At 40.3% G+C, this 17,497-nt stretch overlaps 1 protein-coding gene across 2 annotated transcripts in view; it reads right to left on the bottom strand.

Annotated features, from left to right (window-relative positions):
- Positions 1 to 161: 161 nt before the first annotated feature.
- Positions 162 to 17,497, bottom strand: part of AGK (acylglycerol kinase) — a 37,534-nt gene continuing 20,198 nt past the window's right edge. For both annotated transcript variants that reach the window (XM_010119717.2, XM_086754913.1), the window contains 8 exons: positions 15,842 to 15,911; positions 15,000 to 15,079; positions 12,856 to 12,913; positions 10,426 to 10,573; positions 9,232 to 9,329; positions 6,956 to 7,026; positions 2,531 to 2,615; positions 162 to 836 (listed from right to left, as the gene is read on the bottom strand). In XM_010119717.2, coding sequence (XP_010118019.1) covers positions 699 to 836; positions 2,531 to 2,615; positions 6,956 to 7,026; positions 9,232 to 9,329; positions 10,426 to 10,573; positions 12,856 to 12,913; positions 15,000 to 15,079; positions 15,842 to 15,911 — 748 coding nt within the window. In that variant the 3' untranslated portion in view covers positions 162 to 698. The remainder of the gene's footprint in view (positions 837 to 2,530; positions 2,616 to 6,955; positions 7,027 to 9,231; positions 9,330 to 10,425; positions 10,574 to 12,855; positions 12,914 to 14,999; positions 15,080 to 15,841; positions 15,912 to 17,497) is intronic.

Raw genomic sequence — 17,497 nt, 5'->3', positions numbered from 1 at the left:
TTTTCCAGTTTGCTTCTGTGTAATATACCTAAACTTGATCAAAGGAATATATTTCTATTATATTATTAACTGGAACTCTGTCCCATTGAATCTGGCAAGACGAAAAAAATAACATAAAAATCTTATCCAGATACATATGGGGAATTTTTAAACTTCCTCTATAGCTTTGTATCACCGATTTATTTTGTGAGTAGGTAACCAACCACCTATTTTAATATGGCAATTCCAACATTTCACAGACTTCCTTAGCATTACTCTCCCAAAATATATATTTTTTTTTTATAAGATCTCAGGTTTTGTGAGATTTATACACAGGTAAAGTAGACCTAAACTGTTAAAACACAAGGACAAATGTGCTTTAATTTTACTTTAATATACAGTTGCATTAAAGCAGTAGCATCTGGCACACAGCACTCAGCCTGCAGTGCTGTAAATGGAACACTGATGACTTCTTTTGGGGAAAAAAAAAAAAAAAAAAAAAGATGCCATCAAGTTAACATGCATTTCTCAGAATTTTCATTTGCCTTTTTAACCCCTTTGTGACTAGCCAAATCAGCCACTTCCAATGGAAGTAGCTTGTGCATAAAAATAGTCAAAATGGCTTACTAGTCTGGTGGGGTTACTCAAGTCAATGGTCTCATGTGTCTTGAAGAGACCCTGATAAGACTGGTGAACACTGGCCCCTTTGTCGTGAATTCTCATTGTACCGCTGCATGGAGCATCTGCTCTCTCATTCTGGGATCACAGAAGAACCGGAGTTTCCGGGGTAATAGCTTCACCTCCACAGGCATAGCTTCATACTCCTCATTATCAATGCCAAAGGATCCCTCAGTGCCCTGTGTACAGATAACGGTGCTGATCAGGGTCAAACATCAAACAGATTATTTCAGCAATGCTGTAGTACTGATACCTGATTTTATAATACACTACAGTTGAACACTTTGCCGAGTCTTAACCAAGATGACTGCCTCCCTATGCCTTCAGCCCATTTGGTCTCAGCAACACAGTGAGAGCTATCCTTCACCGCACATAATATATTAAGAGTCTGTTGCATTAGATGTTACCTCACTTAGTTGCTAATTGGTGATAATTAAATGCTAGGGAGCTTTAATGACCCACATTGTTTATACTGAAGGATTCTTTGCTATTGGAACCACAATTATATGCACTTAGATCTTGGATCTGCCAGTGGTGACATAAGCTAATCTGCAGGAGTGCCTGTTAAATAACTCCTATTAAATCCATGTTACAAACACCTTTTGGTATTGTTTTACTATATTGATCTGAAATGTGAGATGCAAAGTAATTCATGGGTCAGGAATTACTCAGCAATAGAATTTTCTTAAGCATTGTCTTGAACACTGATAAGTTACCAATGATTAAAGCCATTCATCAAAATGTCAGATTAGCTTTACTTAAACAAATTTGATGACTGCTTTGCACGCCCTTGACTCAAGGTAGGGCTATGTTACGTGGATACTCAAACCAGTTCCAAGTGAACTTGTACACCAGTACAGCACAGATTAGAGAATGCAGCATAGATTCTGAAAGTCAGAGGTACAGCAGTCCCCCTGGATCAACGTATCCCACTTCTCTGCAAAGCCGGTGAGACTCATCTCAGCTGCCTCCAGTTCCTTCATCATGGAGTCGAACAGCACTGCTTTGTGCCATGCGCACATACTCTGAAGATCTTAGCAGCAGCTGCAGTATGAACAGTTCATTTTATACCACAACTCATACTTATAGCTCAGCTGTACTTAGCCCAGCACTCCAGAGTATTTGTTCATAATCACAAAACTGCCATGATGTAAGTTTGATGCAAGTATTAGAATTCTGGCTAATCATGACATCGTAATTCATGATTTTCAATTGGAAGTGACAGATTTTTTCACCTTCTAGTATCTTCTGTTCTCCTTTAATATGGAATTATTTTGCTGAATGATAGATAAATCACTTGAAGATAGAAATTGTCTATGAAATTGATTTCACGTCCTTGTAAAAACTAGAAACCGTCCTCCCCAAGGCTAAGCAGCAATGAAAGACTGATCTAAATTACATAGGCAGACAGTTTTGGCTTCTTTTCGGCCTCATCTATTCAAAGTTTTGAGACACTCCTCTATAGTGATCCAAGCTCCTCTGTCTTGTCTCACCCTCTCTGGTCTCCATAAAGCTTCTAATATTTATCTTTTCTACAGCACAAGCCCTTTCAGGGTAAAATGTAGAGACATCTTCAATACTAAGAAGAAGAAGGTGTGCATATGCAATACACCTGAGTGAGGGACCCTTTACAGCTGTCTACATAAAAGGTCTGTTACTGTTTACCGGCAGAATGAAGCTCCCCCTTTGGTTTACAGACCACTTGGGAAATTGCAGTATGTGTCTCCTGGCCAGGGACTTAGTTGCTGCACCGAGTGTCTCGCTGTGAGTGTAATTAATCTCCCAGATTTGGAGTAGGGATTTCTTAATGTGCAGCATCAACTGGTACAAGGAAATTAAGTGACAGAGTTTCCCAGTTCCCTCAGCTTCTCACCTCCGGAAGTTGCAAGAGGCATCTGCTGGCTTGGATGCACTGACTCCCTTCAGGGCACGTATGCGGATCACGCATCTTTTGACTTCTGTTCAAACCAAAAGAGAGGCAAGTTAAGGAGATGTTTCACTTGGAAACAGCCATATTTAGGACGATATGTCTTTGTGGGTTGGTAAATCACTAAGTATTTGGTGAACTTAAAGGTTATGTATATATACAAATATTTGTGGGTTTAACTGCAAGAAACTAAAACAGACATTCCCTCTTCTGCTGCAGCCAATACATATCACTATGCACTGTCAGCCTCCAACCAGCTTCTGCTCTGAGGCTTACTGAATATACTTGAACATATGGTTTTGTATACTGGAACACATAGCACAGTTTTGTGCTTCTCACATGCTAAACTGTACAATTCCTGCAGTGACTACCATCTCCTCATGTCCCATACACACACATAACTTACCAGCAACCTAAACAACCCTAAGCCAAAAAACCTGGTAGAATTATAGTTATATTGAACCACTAACTTACCATCTAAAAATAAAAAAAATAAAAACAAACAAAAAAATTCCCCTCTTCCCACATAAACACCAGTCAGTATGGTGTTTCTTACCAGCTACTTTTATATCATTCTTGTGAAGAAACCCCCAGAATATAATCATTTCATTCATGCCAAATAATAGATCCATTTTTGTCGGTTACTTCCTCTCTTCTGGTACTTGTGAGATTCTTATTTACATACTGTACTTAGAGAAGTGCTACTTTCCTAGTTCTGTGGATGTCAAATGGGAGCACATAGAAAGCAGCTGCCTGTCTTAGAAAGCTGGTGGTGCAAGTGCCATGTGGTCTTTTTCAAGACTTAGATCGCTGTCCTGTCACTGGCTCAACTGTTAAAGAGTAGTGCGTTGCGATTCCTTTTCCCAACATGTGCTGCTGCAGAGTAAGCACAAGCTCTTGGGTACACTGACCTAACTCTGGCCTCCTGACTAAAAATACACGTAACGTTTTGGCTGACCTTTGACAAAGGGTACACTGCACCCCAGGGAGTAACCTCTCAGTTTGGGCCCCTCTCCAGGCAGACAGCAACACACAAATAGCAAAGGGGACAGCAGAGTTACAGCGTTAATAGATCACAGATCTTAAGCATGTCAGAATTATCACAGATATTCCTCCAACAGGCAGCGCCAGCTGTCCCAACTTTTCTGTCTATTCTGTAGACTGATATGAAAGAAGAGTGTATTTAAATAACGCTCAGGAAAAGAAGTCATGAAAACATGTCACAAACTCCCTATACCCCAAGCCTTCTGTGCCCTGAGGAATGCAAGCACCTCTTAAAATCACAGAAAATCCCAGAGAAAGAACATGAGAAGAGAGGGTTGAAACAGGAGATGATAATCAAAGACAAAGGAAGAAAAGCTAAGACACCAAGGGAAAGGGCAGGGAAGGACAGAAGCAAGATTAACTCTGGAAAGTTTGGTTTTAATCAAATATGTATATACTAAAAGATTAATGAGTGAATGTGAGGGAATTAAACATCCCCCTGGCAATATAAACTATAAATCATTGATGGCATGAAATACTGTCAATTTATACAGTGCTGTACAAACAAGCAGCTAGATTCCCTGCTTAAGTTTTAACCTGCTCAAAATTTGACATACAAGGTCCTAGATATTGCTGTCAGGTGCGTAAGTATATTTTTTTGGTTCACAAAGGTAAGTAAGGCTCTACGTAGATGCAATTATGGGGTCAAGTGAAGTTCCAAAGAGACAAGACATGGAACTAAAGATCAGTCAAAGGAGAACTCTGGTAGAAGCAAGTAGACACAACTCCAATTGCAGTGATTGCCTCTCTAGTGACCCAGTATAAAAAGATCAGAAATAATTTCCATTTGATTCCGCTCTTTACTCAAGACAAGACAGCAATGTGAAACAGAAGCAAGACCAAAGCCTAACAGCAACAGTTCCAATTGGTTGTTTTATCCCACTCCATACACTGAATTACAAAAATACAGGCAGAGAGAGAGCCACAACACCTACTACAGATAACACACAAAATTTTAACCTAGTTCTTGCCTCCAGAAGTGGCCAATGCAAAATGATTCAGAGTAAGACTCTCTAACCAAAAAAAACAGTTTTCTGCACTGTACCTGGTAACTCTATTTGTGCCCAGGAGCAACAGCTGTCCATACTTTAATATACAGAATCTAAGCTGACTACCAGGATGTGGATTACTGATGCTACACTTTCCATCCCTGCTCTCATTCCCTCCAGCACTTCTAAGCCCTATAGTGCAACTGCCTGTTCTTCCTCCACCTTAACTTAAATGTCAGCTCTATCCCTGCTGCAGATGCTCTTGTTCACACAAATCTGATCCACAGCCAGAAGGCACTTTCGTACACCTGAGCTGACCCACTCCTTCCTTTGAAATCCAACAGCAGTTGCCCTCCAGCACTCTGATGCATCCCCCTACTCCCCTCACACACATTGCCTGAGCCTGCATGGTACTTTCCCACTGGATGTCTGGTTTCCTCTGTGTGATCCATCAGTTCTTGATCAGCGTTTGTCAGCACCCTCTTCAATATAAAAAAAAAAAAATCCTTCATATCTGCACTGGTAAGGTATTTTCCTTAAAAACCTTTTCAACTCCCCTAAGTTCTGGATGAGTTTAAAACTATGCATTAAAAAAGGAGAAAAAAGAAAGAGCTTCTTCATACATTTCCAAAGACAAACCCTGTTGGTGCTAGGCAATGGGGAACCTCTAATAATGGGCTTGATTCAAACCTGGCTGCCAAAGGGCACTGTGCGATGCAGAGCTTCTCTGAACACCCTGATTTCGCCTTGCAAAAATAAATAAATAAATAAATAAATAAATTAAATTGGGCACACTTTTTCTGTCCTGACTTCTCTCTGTAGGACTAACCAGTCCTTCCCACTGTTCCCCACCCTGTACACCCCTCTTTTTCCTTTGTTACCTACAGACTTCTGGGCACTATTTAATCAATAGAGCTTATTTCTTTGAACTTTCCTCGAAGAGCAGCTCAAAGCTTTTGGTACTGCCTCTAATTAGCTGTAGCCAGCAGGGCATGTTTACTCTCATCAGAGGCTTTTTCTGCATGACAGTGTAATTGCAGGCGGAAAATGTGACATACTACTGCATGAAGCACATCCAGTCCACATGGGAGACATTCCTTACAGTGGGTGTACACTCTAATACCCCTCCCGTAAATCAGACAAATTCATCCACATTTTTTCTGCTAGCAAAGTGTGAAAACTAGCATAGCATCTCCTTTTTCTCCCTCCTTTAACAGCCCAGATTCCTCTTGCTGCTAACGGGAAAACTTTCTCCTCCTTTCCTTCTGTAGCCTTCAAAACAAAGATTTCAGTCCCAAGCAACCTATGGTCCACATGGTTCACGCAACTTAAAAGCAGTTGCTACCGTGTATGCGTAGGTCAGAAGATCCTATACCCACTGAGGCTCATGGGATGCTCAAATAAGGGGCCTGCTGCTATTAGTATCATAAACAAGACACACATGCAGGAATTGCTAGGGTGATGACAAGCAGGTAAAAATGTGTTGAAATCTTTCCATTGATTTCACTAGAGGGAGCCCTAAGATTAGAAAACAAAATAGTACCATGCAGAAGAGCACTTCTGGATTTAGTGGGAAAATTTGTTGCTGGTAAAAGCTGCACTGAAGATGCAATGTATTTGCTAGTGGGACTGTACGGAGAAGCTGGAAAAAGCAGCTCAGACTTGTGTCTGGTGAGAGCAGGAGGAACAAACACACTACATGACAATATTGCCAGCACAAAGGAAGCAATACGTGTTCGCTCTTTCTCTACATGCTGCTTCTTCACACCTGCAGCCTCCTTACTCCACATATACACAGCACCAATACTTTTGCTTAAAGTCTTTGTTTAAATTCACATTTTCCAAAAGTTCTTCCAGGTCAGACCTAATTTCTCACAAGAGTTACTGAGTCAAGGGAGCCCTTCATTTAGAAGCAGGGTCTGTCTAATCAGAGTTCAAAAATCCCAGGTACCACTAGGACAAACATATCAGCTCTGCGAACCGCCTCTCAACCCACTGAGCAGCTAGGGCTAAGATTCTGGGGATAAGTCCGTATGGCCATCTATAAAATTAAGTTACGATAGTATTATCCAAGTAGTACTGATCTATAACAATGGGGGAAAAGATGAAAGCTAAAGCAAACTCAGAAGCTAAGAAGAACTCCAGGTAGACTGCTCTGCCTTGTTTCCAGGAAGAGAAAATGAGTAAGAATTTTAAACAAAAAAAATCAGTAATCGTCATGAAGCATTACTGACTGGCGTCCTTTGCAGTCATCTGCTTCAGAATTTTGCAGCACAAGATCAGAGAAAACCAGCACACCTCTCAGAATCACTGTTTCAACTCATACAGAGATACTCACCCTCTGTTTACAAACTGGCCTTTGCTGACAGCATCTGCTTCAATGCAAATATCCATGAAGTCTTCAGTGCGCTATGCAAAAAAGGATTCAGAAATGAAGCAGTTAATACTTCAAAATGCCACACCCATGATACTGCAACATGTTCACAAAACACTCAGTCCTTTGTCCCACAAAAGAAGGCAGAAGATGCATTTCATGCTTTTTTCCACTCTTGACTTGGGATTCAGATTATAAATTACAGATAGTAAATTCTCACTGATGACTATTCAACAATAAATACCACAAGCAGTGAAATAATGATTCAGAGGCTTGGCTTCTTGTTACACTTCACACACTTACTGAACACAGTAACAGCAGATCACTTGGGTTTACTTCTGTTCACAAAGATTTCTATTAATGGGTCTTTCATGGCTTTAAGCAATAGCATAATGATGCATCATTTGGCCACCAAACACTACAGTAAGAGAATTTTAAACAATACAAATTGGAAGTCAAAGTGTTCTTGATATCATTCCTTTAAACTCCTTACTTAGCTTCTTTTGTATTTACAGCCTGCCCTTAAACCAAGTATATAGTAAAGCTTTTGCTGGGAAAGCAACTTTGATTAAGATGCGATTCATTCTTTATTTATTCTACTTATTTATTTTAACATTTCTGTCCTGGCAAAGGTCCTAGTGCAGATGCAATCAAAATGACAAAAGTAAAAATAAATGCATCTATTAGTATATCTTATTTTATTTATTTGCTGTATCTGCAGAGGTAAATACTGCACTGTCTGAGTTGCACCTGTATGGCTCTATCAGCTTCTCTTCAACAAGGCAGCCTAGGCATGAATCTGAAGTGAGACAGAAAGACAGGAGTGGCTGACAATACTCTGCAGATCTGCCCTGGTATCGATTTGAGAGAGATGTTGTTCAGCTTTGATGGCTACAGGGAAAATAGCTTCAAGAGTGGGAGTTAAAAGCACTTGTAAGGGGTCCATATCTGTAGAAAAAAAGATGCAGTATCAGGCTACTTCCAGCTCTAGGAACAGAAAAGTACAACTGCCCCAACATAAACTTATTCATTTCTCTAGGCTGTGCAAGAGACCTGAGAACCCTACATCACTTCTTTGTTCAATACCTGTATTAAAGTGCATCTTGAAGGCATAAATTCTATGGCAATAAGATATTTTTTCAGTTCTTTGTAGGTGTTGTTTTCTTTCCATCACTGACTCTAATCCAGTTCAGCAACCACAACTGTTTCATTCGAGGGCTATCTAGAAACCACTAAAAAAAACCAAATACCCTGTTAGTCTCCATCTAGCTTCTACCATTACTAGGACACTGGTGGTCCAAATCTGATGAAGAACCACCCCCAAATTTATGTGGCACATTCTAAGAAGAAAACAGGAGGAAATTTTTGCCTGGGTGTTTTGTTTTTTTTTTTTTTTTAATTGATCCTACAAAAATAATGTCTCAATATAACACAAATTTTCAGGTTCTTAAAAGACTCTGAATTCTGAGCAAAAAATACACTGCAGTAAGTTCAACACCTCCTGTTAATGTGAGTGTAATGGCAGTGCTTTCCTGCAGCCGTGAGGAAGACATGAAGGGCCGCTCACCAGTACAGGATCACTATGTTAGCATTTTCCAGTAAAAGACTGACATCTATCCAAATCATTTTCACAGCAATAAAATTGCACCAAAACAGAGACATAAGCCAAAGACAGGGTTTTAAACAGTGAATGAACAGCATGAGCATGTTGAGAAGGTTATGACAGGAACAGTTCCTTTGCTCCTTTGGTTCTACTCTTCCACAGCCACCTGCATTTCCTGTCCCTTAACTCAGTGTAGCCCCTGTCCCAGTTCTTTTTAACCCCTTGCTCTGCAAGCCAAAAGACAGAGAAAAAGCCACAACTCCAGGCAGACACTCAGGCTCACAGCTTCCTTCCAGCACCAGTTGATAAAACAGAATCACTCTTCCATGGGTCAAGAAGGAAAGGAGTGCCTATTTTGATGCCTTTTTTTTCTCCTGGGCAACCCTAAAGCTTCTGCTTGGCTAGTGAAACCTTCTCATTATACAAATTCTTCCTCATCCCTCTGCATCCCAGTTTTACATGGGTCTCCAGTGCTTTTACACTGCCTCTGAAACTCGCCCATTCATGGATTCAGTCATGGGCCCTTCTGTGCATGGCGTAGTAAGTTTTATTTATATAGACACAAGAATGGGAGTTTAGCAAGAAAGGAAAACTGTGGGCAGCCAACATTTGGAATCCAGTTATACTGTGGTCTTACTGTCAGATCAAGTTGCCTGTTCCGAGTTGCAATGGAAAGCTCAACGGTGGAGAGCTTCAGTTCCTCCCAGTCCTCTGGAGTTACCTCCTGGGGGATTTCTGTGAATCCAGAAGAGAAGATACCATTAAGTGGAATTTAATTACACTGATCATCATTTCACTGCTATGAACCTGCAAAAATCACTCTAACCCATTGTGACCACTAGCTTTGTTTCCTTCAAATACCAAAATCTTAAAAAAGGAAAAAGGAAGCCTGGGAGTACTGAAGGGATGAAAAAACTATCACCATTATTCACACAGTGGCAGGAAAGATTATCAAGTGCTTCACATGGCAGCCCCATGAGTCGTTATGCCCAGGGATTAACAGATCTCCTGGGCTAGTATTACAGGAACATTTAGAAAACACATGAAGCACTGCTACCAGAAAAGCAGGAATCCAATGTTCAGGATGCAGTGGTAACATGTTATTTTCTATAGGAGGAAACTCCAGAGTTCAGTTCTCATATACAGGTCACTTAGTCCATGCTTCTGTCTAAATCACCTCTGCTAGCCAAGAAGGAATGAGAAGGACTTCACATCACTCCAAATTGCACACAATACGTGCTCCCCTTCCTTCTGCAGCCTGCCACATGTGCTGCCACCTAGCTAACCACCCAACCCAAGAGAGGCTCATAGACCACATGGAAGAAAATTCATGGTACAGAAATAAATTTCATGTACCAAAAGAAACTTAATGCTTCTACATGGCCCAAGTTTTATTGTTCTATTTTAAGTAACATTTATTGCTCTGTGTGAGCAACTTCTCCCACCCAGAAAAACAATGGCTGCTCTCCTCTCTCACCAGCCCACTAAGAAGCCATTCCAGAAGATGAAAATTTCAAGAAGCTCACCCATAAGAGCCAAGTATTACCTATGGAGGCTTCCATAGCAATGGTAAGCAACTGTGAGCCCAGGGAACTCACTGGGTTCTTTACAAATACATTTTTGTTTATGAGACCACAAGCACTGACAGGACTACTTTGTTCCCTTTCTGGCAGATATTACTGTAATTATCTTGACAAAATCACAGTTTTAATAAATAATAATGAAGTACAAAAATGAGAGAGCAGAAAATTAAAGCAGAACCCCCTCGCCTTTGATCCAGTAGAGGAGTAAAGCCTGCATGTGTGATTATGCCAAATTACACACACCTCACCTTTCGGAGGAGATGACCAGTATAACCGAAGTCGTCTGTAAAGCCTCACATACAAAGGAGGTCTGGACGGTCTCTCCTCTGGTTCTTCTGGAGGTCTCTCAGTTGGACCCAGATACGTGAGAGCAGCTTGATGTTTCTGAGGCCATTCCTTGGATTTACATGGAAAAGAAAGGCAGAAGATAAAGCACCTATCTGTTTATCCTGTTTAGTCCTTCAGCCTATTTATTCTCTGCTCCCAAGTACTCCTTCAGAGCTATCCAGGTCTCACCACTGCCTCTGCCTGCCTTACTGCTCTCCAGCCTCCAGATACATATGCGAGATGACACTTTTGCAGCTTGGAAAAGATTACCCGCAGTGCCCAAGTCTACTTATCTACTCCTTTCTCACACAAAAGTTAGGTATTTTTGCCTCTATAAGCAGAGGGTAAAGGGATGTTTTCTTTGCTGCTGCTGTTTGCAGGGTGACCCTGCTGCTTCTGGGTGGAGGGAACAACCAAAATTGGCAAGGTCAACATTAATATTTGAAAGCACAATTGGTTTCTGCATGGCACAAAGGCAACCTCAAAGAGCAACTGTACAGTGGGGTCTAGTGCAAAAATGCAAAGACTACAGCATTGTGTGCAGCCGAGGGGCACTAAAACCTGGCAGGCCTTTGTTCTTCAACAACTCAAACAATCAAGATCTGACCTTATAGCCAGGTGCTTATAGACAGCAATACAACAGGTCTTAAGGCAAATCAGGTGAGCTTTATAAAGCATCTGAGAGAGAAAAAGAAAAAATAAATTATTCTCAGTGATATTTCAGATTCCAGTGCCAGAAATTGATCGGCTACACAAGAACCTTAGCTCCTAAAATACTGTCAGATGCTGACAAAGTTTATTTCCTCTTATCTTGTTTTAAAAATAATTTCTGAAATGCTCAAAAACACAGGACTTATGGAGGGAATAATGTGATTGTTTTTTAAAGGTTAGAGTCCACATGTACTCAATATAATTATTTTCCTATGCACAAAGCTTTAGAAGTAGTTTTGGATCACACAGCACAGGTTGCTAAGCTTATTTACCTCACACCTCTGAGAGCAAGTAAAGATTGCACTATCATACTTAAAGGACAAACAGGTGTTGTGTCAGTAGGACAATACATGAACAGTAGGTATTGGTCATTACAGGAAAAAGCAACAATGCTGTGATAATTTAAGCCTGTATATTTTAGAAGAGGTGATAACACTCATAACAATGACCCTACCAATATTAGAGGTGAGCTCTTTCCCCTTATACTGTTTTCAGCTACAGGTCATGCTGTTTCAAAGGACAGCTACAGCAAAACCAGAAAAGACAAAGTACAGCAGCAAAGACAAGCTAGGTAGAGATTATCTTAAACAAGCTAGAGCCATTTCTTATGTTATAATTTTGTTAATTTCCATAAGAGGCACATAAAGCAATGAATATCACAATTAGGGGAGATCAGGTAGAAACTTTTCTATCTTAATAGCAGAAAAAGTGGGCACTTCTCTTTAACCTTCAGCAAGTCAAACAGATCTTTTTAATGTACAATGAACAGCTGACCAGTGAAATCCACTGCTGCTAACTGAGGCTAAGGACTCAACAAAAGCGAGAAAGGGGTTGGAGAGAAGTAAAGAATAGGTTTCTACCTAGCATGCCAGCACACAGAATAATAATCTCAAATTTCCTGGGGAGCAGGGGTGGGGTAATTATTTCATTGACGCATTACAATTTAACTCCCCTTTACAGGAGCCTCCTATAAAGAAGGCATTGGCACTATCACAAACAGCATGGCTGGACTGCACAATCTGATCTACCGTACCAGCTCCTGGGTACTTCCACAGCCTTTCATGAGGCTCCTTATATGTTCAGAGAACAGGAAAAGTACGTGAATGAACGCGCCTCACCTGTCATGCAGGTCAAATTTTAATCTTTCCAGGATCAATTTTAAGCAACAGAGAAGTTTAAGGCAAGATATAAGCTATTAATACTCATGTTAATTTTACAACACATGTAAGCTTGACTATCAACATGGATGTGCAGTCTAAGTATAGCCACTTCTGCCAGATGAATAAATCAGAATGAAATGTTTTAAGAACGACCATTTAGAAAAGCTGACAGAGCACTTTAATGGCTGTCTTCAGCACCTCTACTGCTCTTCAGTTTCAAAGGTTGTTACTAGCTCCCTCTGGTGAGCTTGCAGCAACAGATCCTCTGTAAATAATTTTTTTTTAAAGTATTTGTCCTCCTCTTAATCTCTTCAAAAGTTAAATCTATCAATTGGTAGGTTTTTTAACAAGTCGAGTTTCACTCTCATTTTATATCATTACCAGAACCCTTCACAAAAACTTGCAGATAAACTATATGAAGCATAGTCAGTCTTTTAATTTCCCAACTATGAAAATACTTTCCTCACAATTACTCTTTACCTTAAATGTACTGAAAAAGTGAGCTGCTTTGGTTTTCAGAGGTCCAAGGTACCAGTACCTGAAAAAAGAACACAGATAGAGCTTCTAAGATATCCAGAGGTTGATATTGGGAAAGGGAGAAATCTTGGATCAAGTCAGAGCACACAGGGTTGTTTGCCACTGAAGACAGTGCTCCCCTACAACCTTTAGCTTTGTGATACTGTAAGATAGTTCCCACACATCACCAGCAGCTTAGCAGTGACATCTCTTTCCTGAGTTATGGATCACCAAAATGCAGTATACAATCTTCACTACAGGTAACACGACATCTCAGTAGCAGAATTCTACCTAGTTATGTGACACATCTGGGAATGATTTAAAGGTCTGTGGTCTAACAGCTGGTGGGATGCATCTCCACAATATGTAATAAAGAATAGGGTTGGAGGAAATAAACAAACAAAAATCAACAGCCTCAGTGACAAAAGAACAGAGACAGCCAATATCAGCTTTCCTCAAAGGATTCTCAGATCAAAATAAATGTTTTCTAAAATAAAAATCCAGTCAGCTATAAAGTATTGTATAGAATCTAAAGATGTGACTATATTTAGGCAGGCTTGGCACATATTTTGATCACTGTCTTTCACCAAAGGCAGCAAACAAAGCACATTAAATACCATCAGCTCAAGAGTACTGCAGATTTAAGTGTACCATTAACTATTAAGACATGCAACCACCACACCACTCCCAACAACTTGTGAAACTATCTTTAAAATAACAAAGCCTTAAACCATAAAACAGCACCATGTCTCCACCAGGACAGTGCTTAGCAGAGGAACAGCTAGACAAATTTCTGGAACTGGGGTTTATGGCTTGACTCCCTTTATAGGGGTGCCTTCTTTTAAGTATAAGATCACTTGTCCTGGAATACACCAAACATTCATTTAGCCCAGTAATCCATCTCTGATAGGACCAAAAGTGGATGCTTAGGGAGAAGTATAAAAACAGGACAAGCACACATGGTCCTTGTCCCAAGCACATTCTGAGCACCCATTCATTTATGGCTGAAGTGCTTTCCAAACTGGGCACATTTTCTCTGCATTTGAAAACATTCAGGGAAAACAATGAGGTTTGAAAATGTTCACTCTGCCCTAAGTACAAAAGGTGCTGTCATGCCTCCAGTAACGAGTCCAAAAGACTCTTATGAAAAGGAATTGCTGCAGGGAAAGATGCAAAGGCTGAGACTAGGCAAAAAAACAGGGCATGTGCAGGAAATCTAGTGAGAGTGCAGAGAGGAGAGAAGTACACTTCCTAAATCTTGGGGCTGCAATTAGCAGGAGAGCCTGCAGCACAGCCAAGTCAGCACCTACACAAGCTACCAAGCATGTCCTGTACTCCCCAGGAACAAACACCTTGGCCATTTACTGCATCTCCTCCATTCCGTAACACTTCTCAATCCTACTCAAAAACCTGTCTGTTAGACTCCAGAGGTCTGCTACCTCTTGTTTCCTGAGAAAGATAGCTCATTCCCAAAATACATGTTATTTCCTTAGAGCTGTGCAGCAGTGGCATAGGCTGCAATTCCTCTGTAACAGTCTGACAAGTGAACTGCTTTGGCCCTGCTGCTCCTTCATCAGATCACGCTAGTCATTTGATACGCAGACAGTGGCATATTAAACATCCATTTGGAGAAAGCCCAACAATTATTAGTTTAGCATTCAGAGAACAGTCATCAGACAGCACGGTCCATGCCATTATTGGCAGGAACCGGAGGACATTTCTACTGCATCTGATGCCCCTTGTTGGAATTGAGTTACAGAGTCTGCATGCATCTTTTCATTGGCAACTGATGAAAAACAATGGCCAATTACTTTACTCAGACTTTACTCAAGGGAGAGCTTTTCCCACCAATACAATCTGAATAAAGTTCCAGAAGTGTGCACCACAAGGCAAGCAGAAAGTAAGTACTTAAAAGAACAGGTCAGGACCAAATAAGCATTTATTTCAAATGACAAAAATGCTGAAATGTCTTACACTCCCATATGTGTAATGCGAGACATAACAAGAGTGCCTACACTCAAAACAAACCTCTTTACGAGAGGGTGGTATGTCTTTTTAGGCAACGGATGCTAAAAAAGGTACCGTTTCAAAAACCAGTATTTTCTTACTTGCTAACTTTAACTCCTGCATCTCTGTAAGATCCCCATCTTAAACCAGTCACTGCAAACACCGGCTGTTCCTTTTCTCCCTGTAAAGAAAAATAAACAGTGAGAAATTGCTTTCTTTTGTTTTCAACTTCATTTTTTTTTCAGCTAGAAAAATATAATTTCTGTACAGAAACTGATTTCTGATTAATCTCAAAGGTGAAATTTCATAGAAGAGCTAACAGAGCTAAAGCAGAATTTAAGTGCTATACATTCCATCTGCTCCTAGAAAGGAATATAAGCGGTGAAGTTTCGAAGAGGTTGATTGATTTTGACTGCACACACAGCAACAGCCATTTGATTTCGTGGACGCCATCAGCCAAAAGCAAGGAGCTCTGCAGAGTGCCACTAAGTTCTCGCTGCAGAAATGCCCATTCTACAACATAACGGAAAAATAATATTCAAAAACCATACGGGCCATAGTCAAAGGTTTTTCCGTTTCACATTTTTCACTTTGTAAAAGAAAGCTATTAACTCCACAATACATATGAATGCACTAAATCAGCTCAGATAGCTATTGTTATCTCTCGCCATTTCTACAGAAATATCGGAGTTAGTAAGTTTTGTATTCATCAGTACTCTCTGAGCCTCAAAAAAAGATGTTCAGGCATTCTAGTGTTTTGTCCAGTTCAGACTATCTGATGTCACAGCATACAGCGGAGAAATAACCGCCACCAGAACTGCCGATATAATAAACCGAAATTCATGACAGTATTACACAAAGGAAAAACAGTCATGTAAACAGAACACCATGAGAATTGGAAAGTTTTAGGAACATTGTGTGCCAAATAAGCAGACGCTTTTACCTTTATCTGCAAGACATCAAGTGGAACTGTTTCTCCCTTCAAAATGGCCAATGTAGCATTAGTTATATGTCTGCAAAACAAACAGGAAAGAAGCAAAGGAAAACAAACAGAAGGGAAGAAAAAGAGTAAGCTTTAAAATCACACTTTTTTTCAGCAAACCCCACTACAAGCCCAGTGGGACTTTTTTCGCAGTGAACACAACTACCCCAGAGAAAGGACTCTGACAAAGTGCTGCACTTCCTTGAAATCAGAAAGCATACTGGGTGGCTGCAATACATGACAAAGTCTGCATCCTAACAAACAGTGAAAGACCTGAAAAGCAAAAGGAAGTTCTCAGCCTAAGCTTTTCAGATATTACTCCTTCTTCAACTAATCTGGCAGATCACACATCAACTCTGTTACTTCCTGTTTTGGCTACTTAACACACTAAGGACCCAAATCACGGTTTTACTTTACTGATGGCAAGTATAACAACCTGGGAGAGAAGAGGATGGTCACGAGACTGGTCTCAACTCATGTGTCTGGGATCGAATTGCCTTAGATGTTAACTTGTTCTGAAGTTTTTGATCAACATAAATCTGCCTATCAGCAGTGCTCATGTGGTTTTGGTCTCCATTAAGTGAACAGTAGCTAAGGCACATTCTCATTTGAAGTCATAAAGCATGGCACTGAAGATTTTGTAACCAAAGTGTTCAAGCTCATAAAGAAGTCTATGTTCAGACCTTGAAGCATGTATTTCATTAAACCCCTTCCTTATTTTCAAAGTTAGTCAAAATTTAAATTCCACATCGTGCACATGTCCAGTGTCTCAGCTGGACTGGGAATAAGAAAAACAAAACCAAATGCAGTTTTCAGATTCACCCCAATACTCATGTGAATCAGCAGGAGAAGTTGTCCTTGGCTTCATCAGGATTGCAATACTGCCACGGAGAAGGAAGCTGTTTTTCCCTCAACCCTTCTTTTCTCCTAACTCTTGTATTTCTGTAAGACCTCTACAATTCCTACACTCAGAAAGTACGACAGTGCTGAAGGAACCAAACCCCAAATACTTCTTTTTAAAATATCACTTCTGCACTTCTTAAGTCAGGTTCTGTTACTGGTGTGGGTTGTTAAGCAGCCTATTGACCAAATTCCTTTCAACTTCACCAATATGCTGCAGTCTCACCTGCACAGTTCATTACCTTGGGACAAGAAGATCATTCATTTCAACGGCTTATTTGGAACCCAAACATAAATTATTATTTTAATCTTAGCTGCTGATTACAGCCTTGTCCATCTTGCTGAGCTTCAAAGCACTCTGGTAGTTTTAATGAAGGATGTTATGCCAGTTGGCTGGTGGATTTTATGTATGATGGATACCAGCAAGGGTTCCGCAAAGAGGAATGTTAATGAGTTACTGGGAGAACCAGAGTGAACAGATTTCAGGAGCAAGGAGAAATACATTCATTAGTATGGGAGAGGAAGGAGGGAAAAATGGAAAATTTTGAAACTGTGGGGAAAAGAAAGATTAGTTGACTAGACTTTTTACTTTAGAAGTGGACAAAATAATCTCACAACAAACCGAAATTCAGGCAACAGATACTGCCAGACCAGATCATATCCAGGATGCTGATAGATAAGATTTCAGGTTGTTGGAAAGTTGCCAGCATCAGTCTT

This window comes from Chlamydotis macqueenii, chromosome 1 (assembly GCF_036417535.1).
Source record: "Chlamydotis macqueenii isolate bChlMac1 chromosome 1, bChlMac1.mat, whole genome shotgun sequence".
In the NCBI taxonomy this organism is placed as follows: Eukaryota; Metazoa; Chordata; class Aves; order Otidiformes; family Otididae; genus Chlamydotis; species Chlamydotis macqueenii.
Note: the sequence above shows the minus strand (reverse complement) of the source record. Positions and strands in the feature narration are given on the sequence as shown.